This window comes from Rattus norvegicus, chromosome 15, assembly GCF_021556685.1.
Source record: "Rattus norvegicus strain SHRSP/BbbUtx chromosome 15, alternate assembly SHRSP_T2T, whole genome shotgun sequence".
NCBI classification, from domain to species: domain Eukaryota; kingdom Metazoa; phylum Chordata; class Mammalia; order Rodentia; family Muridae; genus Rattus; species Rattus norvegicus.
This window is the reverse complement of record NC_141548.1, coordinates 44637940-44665490: the sequence shown is the minus strand read 5'-3', so window position 1 is coordinate 44665490 and position 27551 is coordinate 44637940. Positions and strand designations below refer to the sequence as shown.

Sequence of the window (27551 nt, the reverse complement as noted above, 5' to 3'; positions counted from 1 at the left end):
AAAGGCAGCTGGGAAGGGTGAAGGGGGTGTGGTGTTTGCCCCTTTAAATAGCAAACATGTTAATTGAATACTAGCGTTATCTGGAGTCCATGGAGAGGCAGAGTGAAGCCATTTTGATCATCTGGATTGAGAGCTTTAGTCTATCCATGCCATGCTGACTTCAGCATCCTCTCCAGGGAGGACTTCCAAGTAGGGGACCAGTTAGGGTCATGAGTGTGTTCCTGAGAACATTGTGCATCACTAGAGGGATGGACACCCACCTCCAAGGATGATTTTCATTAGAACATGGACCAAGAAGATGGTAGCCCAGCATGCTCTTACGATAAAGTGAAGCTTCCTCCACCCAAGTAAATAGGAGCATGGCTGTGATTATACCCTCATTAAATATATGTATCTGCATGACAGATTAGGATGAATAGCTATTAAAAGGTGGTAGGATTATGGGTAACATTTTCCTCTATTACAGTGTAAAAGAAAAAAGAGAGATTCAGGGTTCAGACCTGAGTTAAACTCCAAAACTATTACGTCTGGTTATTCAGCTTTTAAAAAATTATTGTTTTATTTAAAAAATCATACACATATTTATTTAGTGTTTGGGGGTGTGTGCATGCACGGTGAGGGAGTGCCACAGTGTGGAGGTAGGAAGATAACCTCTTCTTTCTCTCCTCTACCATGTGGTTCTGGACAGCAAACCTCAGATCATTAGGTTTGGGGCAGGCACTTCCACTCACTAAGCCATCTTGACAGCCCTGATTAGGTAACTTTTAAAACTTGCCCAGAACCAGGATTTTTTTAAAGTGGTAGGTGGTCCTGGTGAACTTTTGACATCCTGATTTTAGTTGCAAAATCTTTCCAGGGAGAGCCTACCTAGCTAGCTCATGTCAGTTGGCTTCTTGATCATATGTAAAAGTCTTTGAAGGGCCTCTGTGGTTAACCTTGGCTTCTGCAGATGCACTGTCAGGGCTCAAGGTTTTTGGGGTGTGTGTGTGTGTGTGTGTGTGTGTGTGTGTGTGTGTGTGTTCACCTGTGTATGTGCATGGAGACCAGGGATTGATATCAAATGGCTTCTCCATTGCTCTCCAGCTTGTTTTATGAAGTGGTCTCTCATCGCACCTAGAATTCACTGTTTTAACTTGACAAGCTGGTCAGCAAGTCCCAGGGACATGTCTGTTGCTGTGCTGGGATTACGTTGCATGCTTGCATTTTAGTGGGTGCTGGAATCTGGACTCCGGTCCTCATACTTGTACAGTAAGTGTTTTGCCCACTTTGCCCATTGATCCATCTCCCCAGCCACATGGCTTGTCGTAGACACAGTTCTGTTGCTGTGGAGAGACATGGTGGTCAAGATATCTTATAAAGAAAACATTTGATTGAAGGCTTGCTTACCGTGTCAGTGGGTTAGTCAGTTGTCATCATGGCAGGAAGCATCGGAGCAGGCAGACAGTCACTGGAGCAGAGCCTGAGAGTTTATATCTGATACACAACCATGAGGCATCTAGAGAGGGCAGGGCGGGGAAGGGGGTTGAGCTCAAGTACTAACTGGGGATGGTGTGACTTTTGAAATCTTAAAGCCCACCCCTACGGTGGCATTCTTCCTCCCACAGCCCAGACCAATCCTTCCCAAACAGTTCCACCAACTGCAGATCAAGCATTCAAGATAAATACTTGAGCCTGGGGAGGAGGGGGTCACTGTCATTCAAACTACCTCTTGGCTCATGGTTTGATAAAACTTTCAGATATTTAAACCATGTTCAACCTTTATGAGCAAATGAGCTCAAGTCATGGAGCCCTTGAAAGTCAGTAAAGCTGCTTGTAGTGGAGGGGGTCATTCTGGGCCTTCTCTTCCGGTGCTCGACCCATGCCTGGTAGTCGAGTCTAGTGGGCCTGCTCCTTGGACCCTGGCCTCTTGCTGTCTGCAGATGGTCTAAGGGCTCTCACCCCCTCCATGTCTTCTCTCACCCCTCTGGATCTGCTTTTGATGACTCAGGGAATTACTGGTCATCAATTGGCTCATCACTTTAAGGGATTTGCAATGACCCTTTGTTACAGCCCACTGATTTCATTAGCTTGGCCTTTGATCTAGGTTACCAGGAGCATGGGGTGAGTTGCAAGGAGGAACAGGTATGAGGGGCTGACATTCGTTGCTCTTATCATGATGCCCCCCAATCGACATTCACCCACACAAGGGGGATATTTGCCTTTTGATCCTGGGGTTCCATTTAGAGCCACGTGCTTTGGTGAACCTGCACATGCTTGGAAGGCAGACAAGGGTGTGGGAAGGGGCAATCACTCTGCAGCACCGAAGATGCTTGTTGCTGGAGGCTGGAGGAAAGCAAGCTGCTTCACATTCCCAGTTTGCATGGATTACCATTCTGTGGTATGATAAACCCCCGTGACCCAAGCAACTTATGGAAGAAAGAATTTTATTTTGGTTTACAGTTCAGAAACAGAGTCCATAATGGAGGTGGGGGTGGTGGTGGTGGGGCATGGTAGCAGGCTGCTGGGGCCGGAGACAGAGAGAAAGATCATATCTCCACCCACATGCAGGAAGCAGAGAGGGTGTAGAAATGGAGTGAAGCTAAGAACTGTCAAAGTGATCCACTTCACTCAGCTAGGTCCTACCTCCTAGTTCCAAACCTCCCCAAGCAGTGACACCAACTAAGGACCAAATGTACAAATACCTGGGCTTCTAGGGGGCATTTCTCATGCCAATTACTATAGCAGATAGGCAACGTGGTGGGGTGTGTGTCCCCTGCTGTGCCTGGAGAGCCATATACCCACCCTGCCTGCCTACACTGAGTATCAATCAAAGGAAGGTACAGGACACCACTTTGTGGGCAAACTGTCACTGTCTTCAGACACACAGAAGGGGGCTTCAGATCCCATTACAGACGGTTGTGAGCCTCCATGTGGTTGCTGGGAATTGAACTCAGGACCTCTGGAAGAGCAGTCACTGCTGTTAACCGCTGAGTCATCTCTCCAGCCCCATGACATCGATTTGTGATGAGCTCAACACAGGATGCCCATGAGTTGATAGGATTGCTGTGAAATAAACACAAGCTGAGGTGTCACACAGTCACAGGTGTCACACTGTCACAGGTGTCACACTGTCACAGGTGTCACACGGTCACAGGTTCATGGTCCCCTCCTCACCGGTGGTGGGTGATGGCTGGAGAGGACAGGGGGTGTTTCTTGAATCAGGGGCTGTGAATGTGTGTGCAAAGCGGGAGGTGCCTTTCTCAGGGCTTTAGCATTGGACATCACTGAGCTGGCAGTGCTGACCGTCTTTCTGCCTTGCTCCCAATGTCCATCTCTGGTTGGTCTCTAGAGTCATTTTCCTGCAGCTTGTAAAAAATTGGTCACTTCCTCCCACCAGGCACAACCCATGGGAAGGGAGGTTCGGTGGGTGGACTTTGGAGGCAGGCAGCTCCATGTATCTTGTGACAGGGAGTTCCCTTGGTGAGGTGGGGACCATCACTAGTGTCTCCCACTTAAGCTGTTTACTGGAGATGGGGGAGATGGGGGGGATGGGGTGGATTTTGCCCGATACTGAAGAGGGAGCCATCCCTCAGCACCACTGTCTGGCAAGTGCTAGGACCAAGACAGGCTCTGAGGGAGACTGAAGATAGATGAAGGTCAGGGGAGAGGGGAGGAAGTAGGGAGTCACAGGTAGCGGCCCACTGTTCAGCTGTTCCGACCACCTACCGAGAACCTATCAGAAATAGGAATGGAAGACAAAATTTCGAGAACTTGGATATAGGGTGAAGAGCGTGAGTCATCTTTCTGCACCATTTTTAAAAACTGCATGTGAAGGCTTGGGGGAGATGGCCCAGTGGGTAAAGTACTTGTCCTGTGAGAGTGTGGGTTCCCAGCCTCCATATAATGAGGTAAACATGGCGGCCCACCCCTAATCCCAGCACTTGGGAGGTGGAAATGGAAGCCCCAGGCTGGCTGGCTTGCTGTCCAAACTGGTGAGTTCTGGGTTCAGACGGAGGAGCCTGCCTCAGCGTAGAGTGATTGAGCAAGACATCTGACCTCAACATGGATGTAGATACATGTGAACACACCCACCCACCCACCACCACCACGCAACACACAAATAAAAACTGATTTGAGCCTACAAGGATCTTAAAAGAAAAAATAAAAAATTTGATGCTGCAAATTTCAGAGGGATTTTGTATTTGGGGTTTTCAAGTCACCATTTGTTTCTTTGTCTCTTTAAGATTTTGCTCACGTCCCAAAAGCATTAAGTATGGGCTAGCAGAGCCGCTGCGGGTCCTAACGAGGAATAAAGTGCTGACTCATGGCAGTGGCTGCTTCAGGATGGGTGGAAGGAAGCAGCAGGGGAGACACAGAAGACCACACTGTGTGCACTTCTGCTTTATGCTAAGTGACAGGGATCAGATTAGTGGTTGCTTTGGCTGGGGCTAATGAGTAGGAAGGGAAGGGACTGCAATGGTCCTTCACTTTTTTTGTGGGGAGGTGTTTTAGAATGAGATGTGACGATGCTAGTATAGAAAGGTGAATACACTAAAAATGTCGGGCTGTGCCCTTAACTGGGCGAATTTTGTGTTATATCTATTCAGTAAAGCTCCTAAAAAGAAGCAGGAGCCTTTGATGGGTTTTATAGAAATAGTACAAGCAATAATACAGGTCCAGCACCCTTTATCTGAAGTGCTTGGGACTGGAAAAGTTCTTTCAGAGTAAGGTAATTGGATATTATTTTGAAGATGGGGCCCAGGTCTAAAGATGAAATTCCTGTGTAATACTAATTATTGACCTTATGTAATATCCAAGGGCTTTTTTTTTTTTTTTGAGACACAGTCTCATGTATCCTGTATCCCCAGGCTGGCTTTTAGCTTGCTTCGTTCCATCAACTTCCTCTAGCTCCTAAATGCTGGGCATACCGACCTAATTTTTTTTCAGTACTGGGCATGAGCATGTTAGTAAAGTCATCTACCAACCAAGCTCCTTCCCTAGCCCCTTGAGAGCAATTCTGTACAATTCATTAACATGCCTGCAATGTGAGGTCAGTGTGGAACTTTCCGTATGTGGCATGATATTTAAGATTCGGGAACATTTTGGATTTAGGACTTTCAGAATTAAGAGCTGACCACTTGAAGTCGGTCATTCTCTGGAAATCCTGGGATTTCCATGGAAGGCACATCCAGATTCAGGCCACGGTCGCAGAGCATGCTCTTAGCTGTCATACAGCAGGTGAATGGGTGCCTACGCTCTCTGTGGCAATGCTCTGAGGAGGGAAGAAAAGCTGGCGCATTCGAGGCATTTCACAGAGATTTTTTCCCTTATGAGCCCTCCTCAGCTCTGTGTGGAGGGGAGCTTTGTGCCTGTTTAGTAGACAAAGCCAGGAAATCCCAAAAAGCAACTGCAAGGAAGGCTACCAGAGGAAATAGACCCAGGTCTTGGGGCGCTTTGACCCTAATGTTCACCCCTTGCCATTGCTGGCTGCTGGTGGGTGGCTGTGACTTTCTCACAGGGCCAGCTAGCCCAGGATGGTCACCACACAGATGTCTTTGAGTGATTCTTTCCAGATCGCATCCTCAGCGAGGACCGGCGGTCCCTCCGGAAATTATTCTGACCTTCTGCCCTGTTCCCGAGGAACAGCTCTTCCCTGGAGACCTTCCATGGAAGGAAAGTGGTGGGAAAGCTTAGGGAACACAGGCCCTTCAGGGACATGTTTGCAAGTGACATTAACTTAGAGAAAACATGTTTGTCTCTCAGACATGCTGGGCATCATGTGGCTTCCTAATCAGATACTAGCTTCGGATGAGGACGGAAGGCCTAGCCTTGTAACCAGGGAACCTGGCTGTGTTTTGATGGTGGCATTACCACTGTGTGGTGAACAGGCCCCTCGTAGGCCCGAGTAGGTGGGAGTGGAAGGAGGGGCAAATGGAAAAACAGTCTACACTCAGCCAGATTTAGAATGGCTGCTTATCAGAAACTTCCTTCCCCAGGCCACCGCATGGACCCATGATCCATGGGCAAGGAGTGAGGCCATGAATGGGTGTGTACACCCAAGGGGCTTCTCATGTCCCTTGAGGATGGAGAAGCATGGCGTCACATTGTCTGAGTGGGTCCTGTTACTGGTCTGAAGGTGTCCCTGGCCACTGTCCCTACTGCCTTTTGGAGGGGCGAGTCGGGGCTGAGCCACAGCCTGCTCCTTGCTTGAGCTGCCCTGAGGAGCAAGCACCCTGTAGACTTAGCTTCCTTAGGTAGAGAAAGAAATCAGACAGACCTTGTGGAAAGAAGTGTGCTGCTGAAAGGAATGGTTTTCTCTCACAAAAATCAAAGGCCCAACCATGAAGTTCAGTCGTTCATAGAGGTCTTGCCTACCATGCATAAGACACTAGGTTTGATGTCCAGCACTGGGGGTGGGGGATAGGAATATTCGTGTGTTTAATGGTCAGGAACTTTTACCACCAAATCTTAAAACATAGTGTTTTAGTTAGGGTTTTACTGCTGTGAACAGACACCATGACCAAGGCAACTCTTATAAGGACATTTAATTGGGGCTGGCTTACAGGTCCAGAGGTTCAGTCCAGTATCATCAAGGTGGGAGCAGGGCAGCATCCAGGCAGGCATGGCTCAGGCAGAGCTGAGAGTTCTACATCTTCATCTGAAGACTGCTAGTGGAAGGCTGACTTCCAGGCAGCTAGGATGAGGGTCTTAAAGCCCCACCCACAGTGACACACCTACTCCAACAGGTCCACATCTATTCCAACAGGGCCATATACCTTCTCCCTGGGCTGAGCATATACAAACCATCACACATAGGACTTTAAAGGGTATCATGGGGGTTGGAGAGATGGCTCCATGTTTAATAAGCACTTGCTGTTCTAGAGAACCTAGGTTTGGTTCTCAGTCCCCTCACAGGCACCTAACTCCAGTTCCAGGGGTCCAGTGCTCTCTTCTGGTTTCTGTGGGCCAGACTTTCGTGGAAGGCACCATACACATAAACTGAAAATAAGTCTTAAAGAAGAGTATCTCAGAGCAACTCGGTTTCCTACTGACAGGATAAATGGAATGAAAAGAACCAGTCTAGGGACAGAGCGTGTTCTTTATTCTCTGAGATGGGCAAACCAAAACATTCACTGTGGAGGTGTAAATTATTTTATCCAATCCTATATTAAGAGACTTGAAATAATCGTCATACTCCCTGGGATGAGCATTATTAGTCCAGACTGAGACGTGTTGCATTCAGTGTCCTCCTGAGAAATGACTGGACTGTTGGTCCCTAAGGAAGGAGGAGATCTGTTCCATGTCAAGCTTCCTGGGTGTGGGCCTGACATGAAGTCCAGCTGATATGTGAGGCTCTCAAAAATGGTGTTTATCTACAGATGCATACACACATAGAAGCAAACATGCATGCATGCATGTATACTTGTGCATAGGTGGAAACATGCATGGATACTAACAAAGCATTTATACAGGTCTGCACATGTGTATATATGAACACACATGCATTTGTATCCGCCTTCACATATATAAACACATAACATGCAGCCTTGTTTTTTATTTCATTTTGTGGTCCACCATTTTTTTCTTCCTTGTCATCTGTTTCTCTTCTTTCTATTTGATGGGATCTTATATTTTAAGGTTTTATTGTGGCTCACATGCCTTTTTTAGGCAGGGTGTCACTACGTGTCTCTGGTTGACTTACTATGTAGCTTAGGCTGGCCCCAAACTTGTCAAGCTCCCCCCATCTTTAACACCTGCATGCTGGGATTGCAGGTGTGTCAGGAAGGACTGGCTTGGGTATCTTTTTAAAGCCACTTTTAAGCTTTTAGGAAGGAGATAGACTATAAATAAGGAAATAGACTAAAATACAAGCAGGAAAGAGATATGAAAAAAAATGTACCCGATTGAGTTGGTTGATTTGAGGGAGGCTGGTGGTGGTAATTGAGTAGATGTGATATTAACTTTACTTAAAATTACTTCTATTTTAGAAAAATCATCTTTGAAGAGGGCCGTTTTCCATTGTGCTCCATGCTTTCTGGTGGAAGGAACATTCCTTGTCCAGCAGGACGGGGCAGGAGGGTCTCTAGGCTTCATTGCAGCCCTCTGGGTCGCATGGGAAAGCTGACCCTGTCACCAGGAAAGCATAGTTGACTCATCGGATCCAAAGAGTCTGTATCTTTGGATTCAGTTAGTTCTGGGTTCAGCCAAACCGCAAATAAAAAAAAGAGTTTGGTAAACATTTCTGGAAAGTTTCAAAATGTAAAAATTGAAATTTACTTTTATGTTAGTACTCATACCAGGTCCTCTCAGGTGGAGTGCTATGTGGCACTGCACTGGGTACTGCAGGTAAACAAGACAGAGAGGGTACAAGGTATAGAGGGAGGGTCTGGAGTGGAGCCCAGGTGTAGCATGCTGGGATCCTGGGATCAATTCTCAGCTTCCCCACAAGAGTACACAGTGGGAGACACACCCTGTGCCAAAATTTATGCAAGGAACTTGGGTATCTATGGATTTTGGTATCCTAGGGGGTGTCAAAAATGTTGCTCACAGATACTGAGGGGCACACCTGAACCCCATTTACATTTTCAACTGGATGAAAGGTGAGGTTTGAGTGCCCAAGGGATGATTACATAGGGCACGCATTGCGCTCCTTCTGTATCTGGACATCTGGGCACTGACCCTGCTCTGAGGAGCTTATGCCTAAGCGCTCTCTCTCTCTCTCTCTCTCTCTCTCTCTCTCTCTCTCTCTCGTGTGTGTGTGTGTGTGTGTGTGTGTGTGTGTGTGTGTTGCTCAGAAACTACTGCAGATGGTAGTGAGACCCAAGATGGTGACAGTCTCATGAGCTTGGTGGGGAGGTGGTACCAGGTAAAGAGCAGACGGCATGGATTTGAGCTCCAGGGGGCACTGCCTGAGCAAGGAATGGAGGGTGGTCTTTAACAGGGCGAGTCAAAGGAGTAAGAAGCCTACCGGGTGGCCATGGTGGTGACCATGCTGGGGACAAGAGAGTATGATGGAGACTGGACACATCTGTTGGGTCGCATCTAGCTGGGCTCAGGGGAAATGCTTGAGTCTGCCCTTCCTGGCGGATGTGCATGGGGACTGCAGCTGCAGATAGAGGGTATTACAAGGTCTGTGTGGCAGTCTGGGAACAGAGGTTGGAGGAGAGTGAGGGGTGACAGCTGTAGCCACGAACAGTCTAGAGTGCTTGCTGTTAACAAAGTGATATTTTTGTTGTTGGGGGAGTGGGAGGGGGGAGTGGGGAGCACAGTTTAGGGAGAAAAATTGGAATTTTCTTGACAGAGTTTCTAGGGAAGGATTTTGCTTAAAGCCTCCATCAGCTGACACCATGTTCTAGATACTAGGCAGCAATGGGTCCCTTCACTACGTAGCAGGTTCTTTATGCCTCTGCCTGGGAAGACCCCAGTGAGTGAGAGGTGCAAAAAGAATTCATTCAAAAGAACTTAGAAGCAGGTTTTAAAATATGTTTATTTGAATTGTCATCTAGTAATGACGTGGGCTTACAGGGTACAGTGTGACATTCAATACAAGTATGTAATTTATAATGATCTGCCAAGGGTAACTGCTGTATCTCATGACTGTTTCTCTGATATGTATGAAGCCCAGTGAAGCCAATCACAACTTAGTTGTATCTTCCCGTTTTGGTGAGTATAGGAAATCTAATATTTCATTTGAAAGAATAGCTCCTGGCTTCAGGTGTCTAGAGACCTGAACCCTTTTTCCTTATTGTTACATGAATTTGATTGAACAAACAATATGATTGGACAACTCATTTTAGTGCTTTCCTCTGTGTGTGCAGAAGATGGGTGGCAATAGTTCCACAAAACCTCATGTCATCAAGGAAACCAGGCAAGAGCCCTCCAGGAACCTATGAGAGATTATAGCATATGCAAAGGCCCTGGGGTGAGAGGAACTAGCCTGATGTAACGACTGAGATGGCCTGCAGATAAAGAGTATATGGCAGAGACTCCACAGGGCTGGGTTGTGGAGGTTAGTCAGGATCTCACAGAGCTCGTTGGGAACTTGAAACAGTGTCTGCAACATGAGAGGAAGGCACTGGAGGATTTAGACTGAGGAGCAATGTAAGGTTGATAGACTTTCTGTCTATGTGGGATCTTCATAACAAAGTCTGTAGGAAATACAATCCCCTTTAAACACAGCACCGAGACTTAGGGCGGCAGAGTAACGTACCCAAGGGTACCTACAGGTGACCACCGGAGCCCGGGAACAAACTGAGCAGGTTCAGTCCGTGCCCATTTGTCCAAAGTATCAGCTGACCTCAGTAATGATATTACAGCAAGCTCAGCTTCAAAATGCTTTGAACTCTTAAGATGAGAGATTGTCCTTCAATTATGGAGTGGAATTACACTGGAGAAACCTGAGTGGCCAGGAGTGAGTGGGCCTGCTGGGTGTTTTGGAAAGGCCCATTGTGCATGGCTCCACTCCAGCCTCTCGGAGGCCCGGCTGTCTACTGGGGCGTCTCACAGCAGCTAGCAGCACAAAGAAGGGTTTGGCTCCTCTAGCTGGCCCTCTGACCCTGCCGTTGTCCGTAAGGACTCGTTGTCCTCGGAATGTGCCCCAGGTCTCAGATAAATCAGATCTGAGTGGTTCATTCGTGGTTTCACTTGCCGACTGTCCAGTGCCAAGTTTTTCCCGGTTGGGTACTCAGTTGACTTAAGTGCATTCCTAGACCTTGTTGGAGAGAGCACTGTCTCCAGTGGGAACCCAGGGGGCTCGGTTCTGGGTTCAAGTGGGTAAACACCTGCTCATGAGTTTCTTATGATGATGAATGGCAAATGTCTGTTTCTTCCCAGTCGACCATGTTGTTCCTGAGCCCGGGACAAGCCTATTGGCAGCCTTTGATCAGTGGAGGGAGTGGGCGGACAGCAAGTCCTGCTGTGACTATTCGCTGCACGTGGACATCACGGAGTGGCACAAGGGCATCCAGGAGGAGATGGAAGCTCTGGTGAAGGACCACGGTAGGTCATGCTTTGTTCTAACCCAATGCCCTCCTTGTGCAAGCAGATGGGTGGGCACTTGGGGCTACAGCTCATGCTGACTGTAGGGGCCCTAGCCCAGCCTAGCATGGGAGCAGGAACCTTTATGACAGCACAGTGTGGCTTTCCCCTGGGGTGCCTTCTTGGTTAAGAGCATCCTAGAGATTACTGAGGGACTGGTATCAAGGAGTGATTAGTCCTCTAAGGCCCAGTGAGGCAGTAGTGTTGGTCTTTGGAGTTTTGAGACAAACATATCACACAAATCTGGACGATTGAGGCCAGCTGAGGAGGTGTTGAGCCTTCAAACCTGAGACAACGTGATGGGCTTTTTCTGCTTCAGAGAATCCTAGGAATTGGGTGGGGAAGGGTTCACAGGAAAGCCAGAGGGGTCTTCATTTACCTTGGGGTGCCCCAGGACTCCTATCCACACGAGTTGTTATGGGGTGCTTAGGAAGTGGAGCGGAACCACATGGTTTTCCTGGGTCCCCTTCAGTTTGCTATGGATTAGGTCCCAGGAGTCACTCTTTGATATCTCAGGGTCTTGATTTGTGGGGAAGTTTACTAACTTTGTTCTTAGAGGTTCAGAGACAGAAATAATATATGCTGTGAGTCTAAAGGCAAATCTCTAGGCGTGGGAACAGATAGGGGAAACTTCTACGGAGGCACTACAAAAGGCTCTGGAATGGGAAGCCAGCCTGTCACAGACTATGTGACCTTGGGCAATTGATGTAAACTTTGAATTCTGATATTTTGAAAATCTGTCTGGGAATACTGCAGTAAGATGGAGTGCCTTCCTAACATGGAGGGCACCTTTCTAACACTCTTGGCCCTGAAAAGCCTTTTCTTTTTTTTTTAAGCTCAAGGATCATTTTAATAGAGTTTAAAAGGAAAAACAAAACAAAGCAAAACAAAAAACAAACCCCAATGGCAGGTACATAGCCTGGAGGAGGGAGGGAGAAAGACAAGAGAAAGAGAAATGACCATGTTGTTTGAGTTAAGCTGGCATGAGGTCAGCGACACGGCAGACAAGCAGCCATCAGGCAAGGATGGGAACTGGAGAAGCAGCGAATGCCAGAGTGTTAGAGAAAGCTCAATTTGAAAAGGGGAAGGAAGGGAGGGGGAGGGGGAGGAGGTGGGGGAGGAGGGGGAGAGGGAGGAGGGGGAGGAGGAGGAGGAGGAGGGGGAGAAGAAGAGAAAGAAGAAGAAGAAGAGAAAGAAGAAGAAGAAATTACTCTTCCCTGAGTAATTCAGAAAATTGGGCAGCTGTCTGAAGCCTCGGGGCTATGAGGAGCCTGGAGCCTGCTACACTAGGGAGTAGAGATATAGGACAGAAAGCACACTGCCTCATTTAAAGGTTCATTATTCCTTCCATCTTTTTAGCGTGACCTAAGGTGGACCTGCCTTCCAGAGGGGTGGTCCCTTGGCCAGGTGATTCATGCTCAAGGGCGGTGACAACTATTCATCTCCATCCAGAAGTAGATTTCATTTTAAAGAGAGGAGGCAACAGCTTTCCCCTAATGACCAATCTGTGTTATTGTAAACTCCTACCTCCCAAGAAGTGACCCTAAAATCACTTAGGAACCAAACCAGGGTCTACAGCCTCCAGACACACTTCTGGCATTTTTGGCCTCCAGCTAGAACCATTCTCACATCTTGAGAATCCCCAGATGCTGGTGGATTTTAACTTTCAATCCTTAGGGCCAGTCTATCCCAAATCAGGGCAGGTGGGTTACCATAGCAACCGTTGCCTGGCATGAAGTGAAGAACCGGGATGCCCGGAGGCCTCCAGCGTCCCCAGGTGGCTTGAATTAAGCTCCAAGGCTCCCCGAGGTTGTCAAGATGATTGTTTAGAATTGTGATGGATCTTGGAAAGGGATATTTTGGTCTGGTGCCTTGGAAGGCAAGAACTCCAAGATGCTAGGATGGACAGCTGTTTGCTAAACTAATGGATTTTCCCCCCCTTATTTAAAAAAAGCTTCATAGAAACCAGCGTGGCTTGCCAAGGAAAAGACAATTTCCATGGCCAGAAGTTTGTAATTCATTTTCTTGTCTAAGTCGGAATAAATGCTTTGAGAAAGTTTTTTTTTGAAGAAAAAAGTGTAATAAATGATATACACACAGCATTAGATTATTTTAAAAATACTTTAAAAAACTTTTTCATTTATTTTATGCATATGAGTGTTTTTGCCTGTATGTAGATCTGTGCACCATGTGGGCGCCTGGTACCTGCAGAAGCCAGAAGAGCCTATTAGATCCCCCTGGGACTGGAGTGACAGACAGTTGTGAGCCACTAGTGAGTGGGTGCTAGGAACCAAACCTGGATCCGCTGGACGTGCAGCCAGTGCTGACCCTCCGAGCTGCCCTTAGCCTAAAATACACAATTTGAGTCACTTCTAAGAGTGCGGGTTAGTGGATTCACCCGGCCTTCACCTTGTGTTTGATCCTTCAGTAGGGGCCTCTGAGATGGATCGATAGGGAGTGCTGCCAAGCTTGATGACCTGAATTTGATTCTCAGTGTCTGCATGGTGGAAGCAGAGAACTGACTCCCCACAAGTTCTCTTCTAATCTCCATGTGCATGCTGTGGCATAGGCACATTCACACACACACACACACACACACACACACACACACACACACACATTCATACACTCACACATTCACACACTCACTCATACACACACATTCACACACACATTCATACACTCACACACACATTCATACACTCACACACACATTCACACACTCACACACACATTCACACACACATTCATATATTCACACACACATTCATATTCACACACACATTCATACACTCACACACACATTTACACACTCACACACCCTCATACACACATTCATATACTCACACACATTCACACACACATTCATACACTCACACACATTCACACACACATTCATATATTCACACACACATTCATATACTCACACACATTCACACACACATTCATACACTCACACACACATTTACACACTCACACACCCTCATACACACATTCATATACTCACACACACATTCACACACACATTCATACACTCACACACATTCACACACACATTCATACATTCACACACATTCACACACACATTCATACACTCACACACATTCATACACTCACACACACATTCATACACCACACACATTCACACACTCACACACACACATTCACACACACATTCATATATTCACACACACATTCATATACTCACACACATTCACACACACATTCATACACTCACACACACATTTACACACACACACCCTCATACACACATTCATATACTCACACACACATTCACACACACATTCATACACTCACACACACATTCACACACACATTCATACACTCACACACACATTCACACACTCACACACACATTCACACACACATTCATATACTCACACACACATTCACACACACACACACACACACTCACTGATACCCAAATTCTCATATACACATACACACCCATAGAACTATACACATACACAACACCATACTCTCCACCTCTAGGATGTTTCATCTTGCTAAAATGAAAATCCATCTCCACAGTTTCTCCTTCCCCTCACTCCAGCCCAGGTATCCCCATCCTACCCTCTCTGTGACACTAACCACTCCACATCCATCTTGTACACGGGGTTTTTCAGCACCTGCCTTTGGGACTGATGTTTTTACCTAGCAGGATGACTTCTGTGTTTGTCCCTGTTGTCCCATGCAGCCAAATGTTGTTCCAGCTTCACAGAGACTGTTTGGTGTATCTGCTCATCCACTGGTGCTTACCAGGTGGCAAGAGTGGGGGTTCCACCTTCTGATTATTGGGGTTACCATACTACAGACAGGAGTCTGTACTGTTAAGTAGATATGGAGGGCGAGCTTTTAATTTTGATAGATCTGTAAAGTTCCCAAACAGGAAAATCCTAAGAACCCTAAAAACAATTTCCAGAAATTCTGTTCCTAGCTTCTCATTTGCTTTGTCATTCTGTCTGTTGTCTGTCTGTCTGTTGTCTGTCTGTCTGTTGTCTGCCTGTCTGTCTGTCTCTGTCATGCTTTTCTTCTTTTATTCTGTGGTGCTGAGGATTAAATCCAGGGCTTCATTGTGCCAGGCAAGCACTCCATACTGAGCTCTATACGTAGCACTTTCTGGTTTGTATTTTCTAAGCTTTACACAGCCTTGAACTCACCCTGTAGCTTAGACAGGCCTTGAACTATGATCCTCCAGTTTCAGCTCCACAAGTAGCTGGGATGACAGGCATGTGGCTGTGCCATTGTCCTCATGGTGTCCATCTCCTTCTCTCTTCTTGATGAACACAGATGTGCACATGTGCACACACATGTATGAACAGCATTATCACTTTCTTCCTTCTAGAGTGTTTGCTTTGGGTTTGTGTATTTAAAGTCACGTGTCTACCTCTCTTCTTTGTCACCAGGGGTAAACTCCTTCCTCGTGTACATGGCTTTCAAAGATCGGTTCCAGCTGACGGATTCCCAGGTGAGAAAGTCAGCCTTTCTGAGTAGTCTCCTGACTTCTGTTTGCTCTGTTCACGGCTTCTTTCTTCCATGTCTGGACAGCTCACTCATAGCTTAGTGGGACATGGATGGCAGGTTTGGGGTTTAATGAAATTGGTCTTTGATGGGGACTTGTCTGGCGTTAAACCGTAACCTCTAATCAGGATACTGTGAGGCCTAGTGGTAGTGCCTTGGTCACACTGGTGCAGAGCTGGGTGTTATCCTTGCATTTCATACCCTACTCCTGTCCTGTTGGTTGGGTTGCCTCTCTGAGTCTGAGTGACCAGAAGCAGTTCTCTTGAGCCGATTGCCAAACTAGGCCTTCCAGAGCAACCTGGGTACCAATTCTCCCCTACCCAGGGGATTTCCTTTGACCAGGAAGATGCAGGTTTGGGTCTCTGAGCTTGTCCCCCTCTTCCTCAGATCTATGAAGTACTGAGCGTGATCCGGGATATTGGTGCCATAGCTCAAGTCCATGCAGAGAATGGTGACATCATTGCAGAGGTAAGGGACCCTTCCTTTCACATTTTCTTCATCTCATGGAACGCAAGCTCAAGAATGTAGGACAGCTTTGGAAGCTGAACACCCGTGTGGAAATCTAGAGGGCCTTATGGTCTGGTACTAGGGCTCTTTCAGTGAGCTCCTGCTAATGTTGTTAAAGCATATTGCTGGTTCCCTTTATAGAAAGGCCCCTTCTCTTGGCACTGCAGTGTAGCTCTTCTGGATAGAGTTGAGGAACATTCTAGTCACACCTGGATATCATCATGTACTGTGCTGTGGGCTAGAAGTGGCTTGGCTCTCAGCTCCCCAAGGGAGGCTGAATATGTTGAAGAGCTCTAGAGGATCTGTCTTGCTCAACTGGGACTGCGGTTAGTGTAGTGACCCCTTCTCTTCCTGAGGTCTGGCATGACACTGGGTATCCAGCAGGGCCTACTGTACTTCTTGCTAGGGAGCTTTTTGTCCAGGTCTCTTGACATCAGCCACCTTCTCTGACCACTTGGCTTTCTATATACACATTACAGGAACAGCAGAGGATCCTGGATCTGGGCATCACAGGCCCCGAGGGACACGTGCTGAGCCGGCCAGAGGAGGTGAACAGCTGGGACTGGGAAATGTGACTTGGTGTCTTTCAGATTCTGTGCAGGGCCCCTTCCCCTCCACCCTGTACCTGTTAAACGTGGGGCTTTTTGGATGTACACTGGTCTTTCAAAGAAATGTGTGTGCATGTGCATGCATGCACTTACCCATCAACATTACCACCAGGCCCCAAAACATAGGATGGAACCACACCCAAAAGTAGGATGTTCTTTTACGTTGCTAAAACGCACATGTTGAGTCCTTGCTGCAGCACTCTTAGTCGGCCCTAGTGGACAGAGCCATTGAAACCGTACACAGGATTAGGCCAGACTGAAAAGCACAAGGTTACCACACTGAACTGTGGAGCTTGTAAGTCAGAAGGCTGCAGGTATCATGTATTGGGAGTCAGAGCTTCCACCACAAGTGTTTTAACCTTATGTGCTTTTCAGAGGCTGGTCCTTCAGTAAAGGTAAAAACGGCCTGTGGAACAGCAGTCTTACAGCTCTGAGGGAAGAAGATGATGGAGGAGTTCTGCAAGGAACCTTCTAGACTATAAAGATGTATTAGAGGCAAGGGGAGACCCTCTGGGACCTGGGCTGGTGGAGGTTCAACATTTAAGGCATCCCTTCCAAAGACAGGTCAGAGGGGGATGTTTGGTACGTGGTCTGTGAAGGAGATGGGGCCACCAGAAACCCGAGCTTGGCCAAACAAAGCACAGAAACAGGGAGAATGCCCATGCGGCTACCAGGAGAGAGCGATCAGAGAGCCACTGTTGCGGTTGACTATGTAAGCAGTTACATCAATTTGTATGCAGCTCAGCACAGGAGCCTTCTCTTTGACCATTGTCTCACAAAATTAGAGTGCTGAGTGACCAGTTATGGACTGAGCCCAAGGCTCAGCAGGGCTTAGGATCATGGTGGGAGGAGGCTTTTCAGGTGATAGGGAGGAGCCCAACTTACACCAGGCACTGAGTTCGATAATGCTCTGAGTAATTTCACCCCATGTCAGTCCTACTGGTAGGAGGGATGGAGGGAAGGAGGGAGGGAAAGAGACAGGAAGAATAGTTAGGACTCCAAGCCCTTCACCCTTGCTGTTTTTCCTGATGATAGTTGTTTAGTCTGTCAAGCTGAGTCTTCCGTGTGTTAAACTCGAGGGGGTGACACAGAGAATCAAACATGGAGCCATTCTGAAAGGACTTGGCTGTACGGCTCACTTAGGAAGAAACCCCCAGCACACAGGAGACAGCATTAAATAATGATTTAACTCCGTGTAGTGTCAGGGTCTTGCCCATCAGTAGCACCACGATGACCAGCTTGTGTTTGAACTCCTGCAGCTTCCTGCCACTGTGAGCTGCTCTTCACCACCTACCCTGTGGGCGGGCGACTCAGTAGGATTTGCCCAGGGTTTTAGCTAAGAAGATGGGGGAAGGGGAGACTGGTAAGGATGTCAGGTTCTAGGGACCACCTGTCTGAGGTGCTGCAGGGCGATTGACACATGTTCTGATCACAGCAGTACTTGGCCATATGTGGCAGTGGGACGAGGAGGGGATGGTCCCCACTGAGACGTTCAATGAGCTAGTGACACAGTGGCAGATGGGAAGTATGTATGTAGGCCAGAATGTGACTGGCTACTAGCAATGGGCCTAGCTGTTAGAGCCTGATGTCAAAGAAAAAAGTGGACCTTCAAATCTGTACAGCAAAGCCGTCAGAGACACAAGACCGTCCCGCCTGGGCCTCACAGGATGTATGTCCAGGGTGTGTAGCTTGTCACGGCAGAGGGGCTGTCCAGAGATCGTCTGGATTCTGCTAAGGATAGGTCATTTCCCTGTGGTGTTTGCTCTGGCCCATCTACAAAATCACACAGACAACTCCCAGATGTTCAAGATCTCTATAATGAGAAGAGGTTTTATTTTTAAGCTATTTATTTATTTATTCATTCATTTATTTTTACACTCCAGATTTTATTCCCCTCCTGCCCCCCCCCCCCCCCACACACACTTTAAGCTATCATACCCTTTCTACAAGATGTAGAGATTTTGGTCAGGGCTCAGTGCACATATAGCAGTATCTGTTGCGTTATCAGAGGCAGAGGCTAGACTGTTCTGGCTGGAGAGTGGAGAGGGAGGTTTAAATACTCTCTTCTTCCAGAGAGCTAGCATTTTAGTTGGGCCTCTGTCCAACTTCAGGCCACTCTGTGGGGCCAGATGGAGCCTGGATTCCATTCACAGTGTGTATGCAAATCTAGACAGACCCCTGGGACCGGGATTCTTCCTCACCAGTCTTAGAGGCAGCCAGTCCCATTCGGCTTTTTAATTAGAGGCACTGTACACCCTGCCGTACTGAGGGCAGGCTTGCAGCTCCCAGACTTTATTTATAGCCTGTCTGTCCTTTTGTAAAGGGTCTGTGCTGGGAAGTCAGTAGAGCTCTTTCTGGCATCCCTGTGAAGTGTTGAGCATCTTGGCATCCTCTTCATTCACACTTCAGAGACTTCTGAGCTGACAGCCCAGCAGGAGGCTCCAGGGAGGGGGAGGAGGGCAGGGAGCAGGAGGGAGGCTCCCTTCAACTTTCCCTGGAGAGGGAGATGGTTCCATGTTTGGTGAGTGTTTCTGAGGGCCGGCTGGTTGCTTTCCTGTAGATCTGTAGACTCTCTTCACACAGAAGCTGGGTGTGAATGAAGGCCAGTCTCCATCACTGGGATGAGAGCATTGAGAGTAGCAACAGACCCCAGCCCTGTCGTGCTCCAGTGGAAACTGGACTAGCCAAGGCAACTCTGTAGGTGTGTGGCTATCTCCTGTGAAGAGTGACCGCCTGGCTTTTTAAGATACATTAATGAGATGAAGCCATTTCTGTGTGCAGCAATGGGTTTCGAGCCTCTGCTTGGGGATGTTGGGAGTGGGGTAGTCTGGTGGATAGAGAAAGAGTAAGACTGTCTCCCTTCTTACCTTTAGGAGTTTACACCACAGTGTTTTCTTAGGACTTGGCAGTGGCCTTTTGGGATCCGGTGTGGATCAGTTTCACCTGTTACGATAAACACACGTTATTGTACATAAGATGTACCTCTGTAACAAGGGGGCTTTCCTGGCTGTGTATTCAGTAGACATGATGTGGAGTCTGAAATTCCATTCCCTGAGGCTCAGATATAGAGTCAAAAGTTCCACTTGGGCAGTTCTTCATCTGTGCTGAAGGTCGTATCAGGCTGTGGCTGGCCAGACATACTCTTGGGGGAACATGGTGGAGCCCAACTCTATTCTCAACCCCTATGAAGCTAGTTTTGTTTTGTGGGTGACGCTGGCTTGGCCAACTCGGCTCTAGAGTCACAAACATTGAGTGTCTTCACTCCGGATCATAAGAGCAGAATGAATATCTACATTGAGATCAGCCAGGGGCTGGGTATTCTCAAATGTGAGCAAGTGAGATGGTTACCAGAATGTGGGGTTACCAGAGTCTTTGCCCCTAACAAGACTAGGCCCTAGCAGCCCTAGCAAGCATTGGCTTGACCATCCACAGGCTAATTAGAAAAACAAGCAGCAGGGCTGGAGAGATGGCTCAGCAGTTAAGAGCACTGACTGCTCTTCCAGAAGTCCTGAGTTCAATTCCCAGCAATCACATGGTGGCTCACAACCATCTGTAATGGGATCCAGTGCCCTCTTCTGGTGTGTCTGAAGATAGCTACAGTGTACACATACGCATAAAATAAATAAAAAAGGAAAAAAAAAGAAAGGAAAACAAGAAGTGGTGAACAGCAGAGAAAGAGGCTGGTTCCGCATAGTTACAGTAGGAAGAGGAACAGAGATCCAGTGGTTTCCTCAGAGTCCTGACATAAAGTTCAGATTTAACGAGTAGACTGCTGGTCACGGTGGTACACTTGGTGGCTCTGATGAAGACACGAGGAAGTATGATCAGGAGTTCCTGCTAGCTTGGGTCTTTTATGGCCTGGAGATATGGCTCCGTAGTTAAGAGCGCTGGAGAGCTCACACCGCTCTTGCAAAGGACCCAGTTTTCGTTCTCAGCATCTATGGTGGGCAGCTTACAACTGTCTGCACCTCCAGCTCTGGGAATAGTCAATGCCACTGATCTCCATAGGCACCAGCGTGCATGTGCACAGACCTAAGAACAAAGCAATGAGAGCTTTTTAGAGAGAAAGCACAAAAGCACGCTTAGACAAACAGTCCACGTCATGGTGCGGTCCCTCCCACCCATCTCTGCCTTGGCCTTCGCTCTCCTGGAAGGTGTTCTGTGTCCTCAGAACTGTGTGAGCTGTCTTTCCTGGAGACAAGTTTCTCCTCTGGCGGGCACCCAGCTTCAGGCTCTTCCTTCTCCCACTGTGAAATTTCTCCTCAGAAAACTCCTTTCTTAGAGGCCATTGTTTCAGTTCTTTGATAACTAAAGGGAGTCACAAAAGTTATCTTCAGAATATCTTGTTTTCTGCCAGTATTCACCCATGGTGGTTACAACCCACTTGGCTAGGTCCTAGCACAGAGTTACTGTGGGTCTAGTTGGAGCCTGCGCATCTTTCTCCTGGATGCCACGTAGGAAAGAGCCTTGGGAATCCGCGTGTGTCTGTTGGCGAATAAGGACAAAGATGGGCATGAGGGTAGGCGGGGTTTTCATGCTTATCTGCCCTCCCATAGGTCGAGGCTGAAGCTGTGAACCGGTCCATCACCATTGCCAATCAGACCAACTGCCCGCTGTATGTCACCAAGGTGATGAGCAAGAGTGCTGCTGAAGTCATCGCCCAGGCACGGAAGAAGGGTGAGCCTCGAGGGCCTTTCAGACGTACCCTGGGCAGGTGGAGGGAAGGCGGCGGCTCATGGAGGAGGCTCTTTTTCCGACCCTCATGCCAACTGGGCCACTTTGATCAGGTTCCAGCATTAACCTAATTGCAGCCCAGCAGAGCGGGCAGCGCTAGTTTCCTCCCTTTGTTCCGTGGCTGTGGCCTTGTTCGTATCTATTTAAAGCCAAGGCCACGTGGGCAGGTATCCTCCTCTTTGTGTAAGTTGATTTTTCAGTTTGATTCTGTGTAAACAAACTAGTTACATACATAGGTTACATCACTTTTCACTGGCTACACAACTGGCTACATTCGCCTCTGGGGAATGCTATTGTGCAAACTGGCTACATTCCCCTCTGGGGAATGCTACTGTGCAAAGTGTGTCTTCCTTGGGCGGGGATTTCTACCTGGAATCAGTCAGAAGCTTGTGTGGGACACACGTGTTTATTCACCTCAAATTACTCGTTGCAGGTATACTGTGGATGTATACCGAGTGAAGCCCCTTCTCCCGAGACAGGTCTTGGAAGCTAATTTACTAAGTGTGGCTTCCAGCACTTTCCCTGAGGGAGCATCTGTTTCATTATGCATAAGCGTCCGTTGCCACCTGCCGCACTATACCAGGTTGGCTAACCATACTTCGTGCTTTATGTATGCTTAGGGCGTCAAGCACAGCATAGAGAGCTGGAAGTCATAGCATTGGCCTTGATGGGAACCTTGTCCTGATCTGAAGTGAGCATTGCAAGGGGATCCCTATCTTCCTTCTTGCCTCCACAACCTGCTTGTGTATCTTTCCATCTCCATTTATCTGCTTTTCTCCCTGGCTCACTGGTGCCTCTGCCTCTCTCTGCCTCTGCCATTTGGCCCGTAGGTTGTTTGTACTTTGCTGCGTGATCCTCCTGAATCAGTAAGGGCTGTGGGATGTTTTCAATGATGGGTGACTTGGTACAAGCTCCAGAAGAAATTGCTCAGTGACGACTCAGTCAGCCTGCCCCAAGAGACAGTGGCTTCCAGAACATTCCAGTAATTTCTGGCTCTTGCTCTTTGGAACTTTCTGGGACTCAGTTTTGACCAGTTGCTATTAATTTTTGAGAGCCTGCCCTCTCCTGGATGCTTGAAGAATCTGCCTTTTATTTAGTATTAGCAGCAATGGCAGCAGCATTTTGATGTTTTGAGACATGGTTCATATAGCCCAGGCTGGCCTGGAACAGCCTGTGTGGCTCACCATGGAGCTTCTGACCCCATTCCCTCCACATCCTGGGTGCTGGGAGCACAGGTGTGTACTACCAGGCCATACTGGGAATGGCATCCAGAATCTGTTCAAAATTTGCTTTGCGTTATTTTCTGAAGAGACCCTGTAGGTGTTGACTGAAGTCTGTGGTCCTCTATCATCCAGGCACACTTTTAAGGTGGCTGGGTGTTCAGCTTCAGCAGTGAACACCCTTCCTGGTACTTCCTTTCAATGTAGCACAGGCATAGTGGGTTCCGTGTCTGAAAATGGGACCATGGCGGGTAGCTAATTTTGTGTATTTTACTGGTCATTCAGCACCTATGTGATTAATGAGAAATTAGTTAAGGGAAACAGTCACATGATTTTAGATTCCTGTGGCCTTCCTGCCCAAAGTGTAAAATACCATAGGCTGGCCTTGGCAGAGGGCGGGTGTCAGCCCCTTGACAGACCACAGCTAGGGCAGAATTGTGAGCAGCAATTCAGCGGCACCCATGCTCTCTCCCAAGCCTCTGGCCACCCCTGAAGGGTGGGGCTAACACGTGCTTGTGTGGCATACAGTTTCACTTCGGCATGCTACCTCAGAGTTGTTTCTTTTAACTTTTGAGTCTGCTCAGAAAGGGAAACAATTCAGTCAGTTCTGTTCCAGAACCTTCCAGCTGTGCCCACACCATGCTTCTCAGGGTTGCCCTGCCATCCTTCAAAGTCACTGGGGAATTCCACTGTCTTCCAGTGCTAACAAGAGCAGCAGATGGCTCTGGCCCTCCAGAGAGCTGTGAGGGAGGCTCTTGCCACCCAGTTGGGATTTCCAAACATCCTCAGGATGCAGTCTGGGCGCAGCCTTTGTCTTTTGTTTCCCTCTGAAGCTCAGAGCTTGGGAAGAGTAAAGCTAAGCTTGATGACTGGGCCTCTAACTTCAGGCTTCAAAGCTCCCTCTTAATGTTTGACCAACTCACCTTTCCTCTTGGAGGTTATTTTGGTAGAGGAAATTCTGTGTTCTGTACGGGTTAGGACTTAGTTCAGGGAGAACCTGGACCCTGACCGTCAGCATAGACCCAGGTAATAAGAAACAGGTATTCTCAGACAATGAAGAAGGAGACAGTGGCAGGCTGTATTAGGATTCATTCCTTGGAATTAATAACACTGTTCAGAAGCAGACCCTGTTCATGGGACTTTGGCTGTATAACTTACTATCACTTATCTGTTTCTCACTTCCAGAGGGAAGGAAGTGGTAGTTACTCTTCTCACAGGGGGACACTTGTATTTAAATGAGATACTGAGAGTAGAGATGTGTCCAGTAATCAGGCGTCCTTGCCGCTGAAGGATGTAAAGTGATGGTTTAACCTGGAGGGTGTTCAATATGCCAAGCCAAGGCAGAGACGTCCACATATTTTTCCTATGTGATGCTTCAGGCCTCAATGCCAGGAACAAAATGTGGTCTTGACCTCCAGCATCTGCCCTTGGAGGGAGGATGAGGGGGAGCAGAAAGGCACAGGGGAGTGGTCTGTGCTGTTGTGGCCAAGCAGGGCTAGCATATAGGAGAGAGAGCCTGTGAGGTTCAGGCTGTGGGAAGGACTCAGAACAGCAGTTATCTTAGTAAACATTGGCTGGCTCTTCTTTCCATGTGCGTTACATTTCCTTACACACCCACAGACCCTCTGGTCCTGTGTCCAAGGTGGGAGACATTAGGGCGGATAGCGAAATGGGATGGATGTTAAAGTATGGGGTGAGATGTCTGTGAGGACTGTAACTGCATGCCAGCTAGACCCAGCTCAATGGCAGCCTGTATTTTCTGAGTGACCCATGGCTACCTTGTTCTGTACCATACAACAGCACACCACTTTACTAACCTCACTGTGTACAGAGGGAAATGAAACACAGCCAAGACTGGAATATACTAGCCAGATTTTAATTTTTCCTGAATGTTCTTATTTTCTCTTTCATTATTGTGCATTATTGGGATTTGAACCCAGGGCCTTGCACATGCCAGACAAGTGTTCTTTTTCTGCACTCTATCCTGGTACCTCATCTTACTTTGTATTTTGGGACAAGGACTCTATGTTGCCCAGGCTGGCCATGAACTTGTAATTCTCCTGTCTCAGCATCCTGAAGAGCAAGGATTACAGGCCTGTGCCATCAAGTCCTGACTTGGGTTTTAGTCTTAAGAAGAATCTGGACAGTGGTTGATTTGGTCAGCTTGTGCCACAGAAGAGGAATTAAAATGCAGAAAATGAACATGTTGTTGCCAGTCATTCAGCTTGTGGGAAGAAATGGGCATGATTCCAGACACCTGCCATCTGTTTGTCCTGTGTGTCCAAGGTGGGGACTTCTCCCTCCACCCTTTCTCAGGCTGCCTTTTGTTCACACAAGGAGCCTTCCTTGTGTGGCAACAGAGGCCTTCCTGAGGGAATGCTGACCTATGGGCAGTACCTGCTGATGTCACTCATGGACTCTCCTTCCCTACCCTTAAAACTAAGGAGTAGCCACATTCAAAGAACCATGGCTATGGAGGGACACTAAATCCAAAGCCAAGATAAGACTTCTGTTGATCTACAGGTCAATGGGATGTTGAACATCATGAAAATCTCATGGTCGTGTCATATATGAAGATCAATTCACCTTGGGGATGAGACCTTGAGGTTGAACTAATTAATTTAACACATAGTATTCTTGAACCAGACTTGAGATTGAGGGTGTCAGGTGGATTGGGTTGTGAATGTCATAAACTCCCAGCAGAGTCCACTAGCCAGAGAAACAGCCCATTGAAGGATGGGGAGGGGACAGACAGACAGAGGTGGATTTATTGCAAGGCATGGGCTCATGCGGTAATGCTGCTGGAGTAGAAATCTTTAGGGAGGGCTGGAGACTAGGTAAGAGACGACGGTGCCCCTCACATCGTCTGAAGGCTGTGTGGGGACAGAATGCACTTCCTAGTCACTGCTCCCATTTGAACAGCATGTGTCCCAGAGGCTGGGAATTCAGATTGCATTGTAATTCAGCCCAGTGGGATAAGATCCTGGGTTTTATTTTCAGCCACCTGTGCTCTCTGTCTGTAACACATTCTCTGGCTCTTTCAGGGCAGATAGAGCTGGGAATTTGAATCCTTAAATTCATTCTTTCCAACCATTTTGTCTAGCACTATTAAAGGCAACCAACCAGTGTCTTTCTGTTAATTTGATTTTTAGAAATGTCCCCTGGCATCAAATACAACACCAGACCCTTGCCTCATACAAGTATTTGACTCAAGGCTCCCAGTGATGCCTTGTGTATTTTATCACATCATTGTGGTGTAGATTACATATGTTTTCCTTACTATAAGAAGAATCATTAGAACCAATGAATTACCTCACAGTAGAGAATCAATTCTAGGAACTCAGAAAATGTATCCTGAATATTTTATTTCCTATCTCCTGAGATGTATATGCCTATGATGCCAGCACAGGGATAGGGATTAATATCATGAGAAGTCTGATCATGAAACTACGAGGGATTATTCTAAGGCTAGGTAAACAGAGGCATAAAGGTAGGATTGTTAGTTTAAGGCCAGGCTGGGCTATATATTAGCATGATCCTGACTCAACAAACAAACAAAACAAAACCAAAACAAACAAAAACAGAGCTAGGGAGAAGATAGAGTTGCAAACAAGCACAGGGACCTGAATTTGTCTCCTAGAATCCACGTAAAGAAAGTTGTGTGTGATGTATACCTGTAATGCGAGTGTTGGGGAGGCAGATCTCTGGCCTCACTGGCCAGCCAGTTTAGCTTACTTATAGAGATCCAGATACACTGTCTTCTAGATGGGCAGCTTCCTACCCCACGTGTATTATATGCACGTGCGCACACGCGCACGCACACACACACACACACATGCACACATACACCCTCACACACGCATGTATGTATGCATGCACAGTTTGTTGCTATAGAATGGAACCATCCTTGCTCTCAGATCTGCATAGATCTCAGGCAGTTGGGGTTGTGGCCGGAGCACTTTAAGAAAAAGACCAGAGATGTGGGTCTGCCTGCCTCATTTCCCTGGGTTTCCGTGACTGTGCCTTGAGTTCCCTACATGTGATTTTCCATTGCTCTTGCTTGGGATTTGTCCTGCTTCTCGTTCACGGGAGATGACGAGCTGTTGGAGCCTGAAGCTGTCAAACATTTCCCAACCCCAGCTTGCAGTTAGCCAGTCTTCATGAATGTGTTCAGCCCTGGGGCTGGTTATGAGTAAACATTACCCTCCCCATTCTCCCCCATCCCCTGCATTCTTTGCCTGACTAGTGTGCCTTCCAGAGTCTGGCTTGGGGTCACATCTTTCAGTTTAGACTTTCCCTGGAGAAGAGACTCATGAAACTACAACAGCCGCCAAGAAAGCATCAGCAGTGTATTTAGAGAAGCATAAAAAGGACCAATTAAGCTGTTCGTGGTTTATTATTAGTAGTGGTAATGATTGCTGGCACACAGCAGCTCACTGGGGTCTGTGGTCTGACTGAGCTCTGCAAGCCAGTCCAGGGCTCCCTCCAGCCAGGGTTTATAGGAAGAGGAGCCTATGGTAAGGCACTGAGCCACTGAAGTGAGAGTGTGTGTGTGTGTGTGTGTGTGTGTGTGTGTGTGTGTGTGTGTGTGTGTGTTGGGTATAGAGACCAGCGTCTGAACCATACTCTCCTGAAAGTGGGAGGCCTTGGACATGATGGGCCCCTTCCTAATTTGTGGAGCTAAAAAAGTAGAAATAAAGGCGTGTAAGGGCCTCTGATTCCCTCAGGAGGGTTAGCTGGAGCAAAGCAGGAGCTGGAGACATTGCTCAGCTTTTGCAGAAGACCGGACAGAGGTCAGTTCCTAGCACCCACATTGGATTCCTTACAGCCACTTGTAACTCCATGGGGGTCTAACGTTCTCTTCTGGCTGCCCACACTCATTTCTCCGTATTTGTGTGCGCACGCACACACACAAATAAAATTT

The 27551-nt window shown here is 47.6% G+C and overlaps 1 protein-coding gene across 2 annotated transcripts in view; it reads left to right on the top strand.

Annotated features, from left to right (window-relative positions):
* Positions 1-27551, top strand: part of Dpysl2 (dihydropyrimidinase-like 2) — a 106275-nt gene that overhangs the window by 64418 nt on the left and 14306 nt on the right. For both annotated transcript variants that reach the window (NM_001105717.2, XM_087585015.1), the window contains 5 exon segments: positions 10813-10977; positions 15444-15505; positions 15946-16026; positions 16545-16613; positions 21230-21350. In NM_001105717.2, coding sequence (NP_001099187.1) covers positions 10813-10977; positions 15444-15505; positions 15946-16026; positions 16545-16613; positions 21230-21350 — 498 coding nt within the window.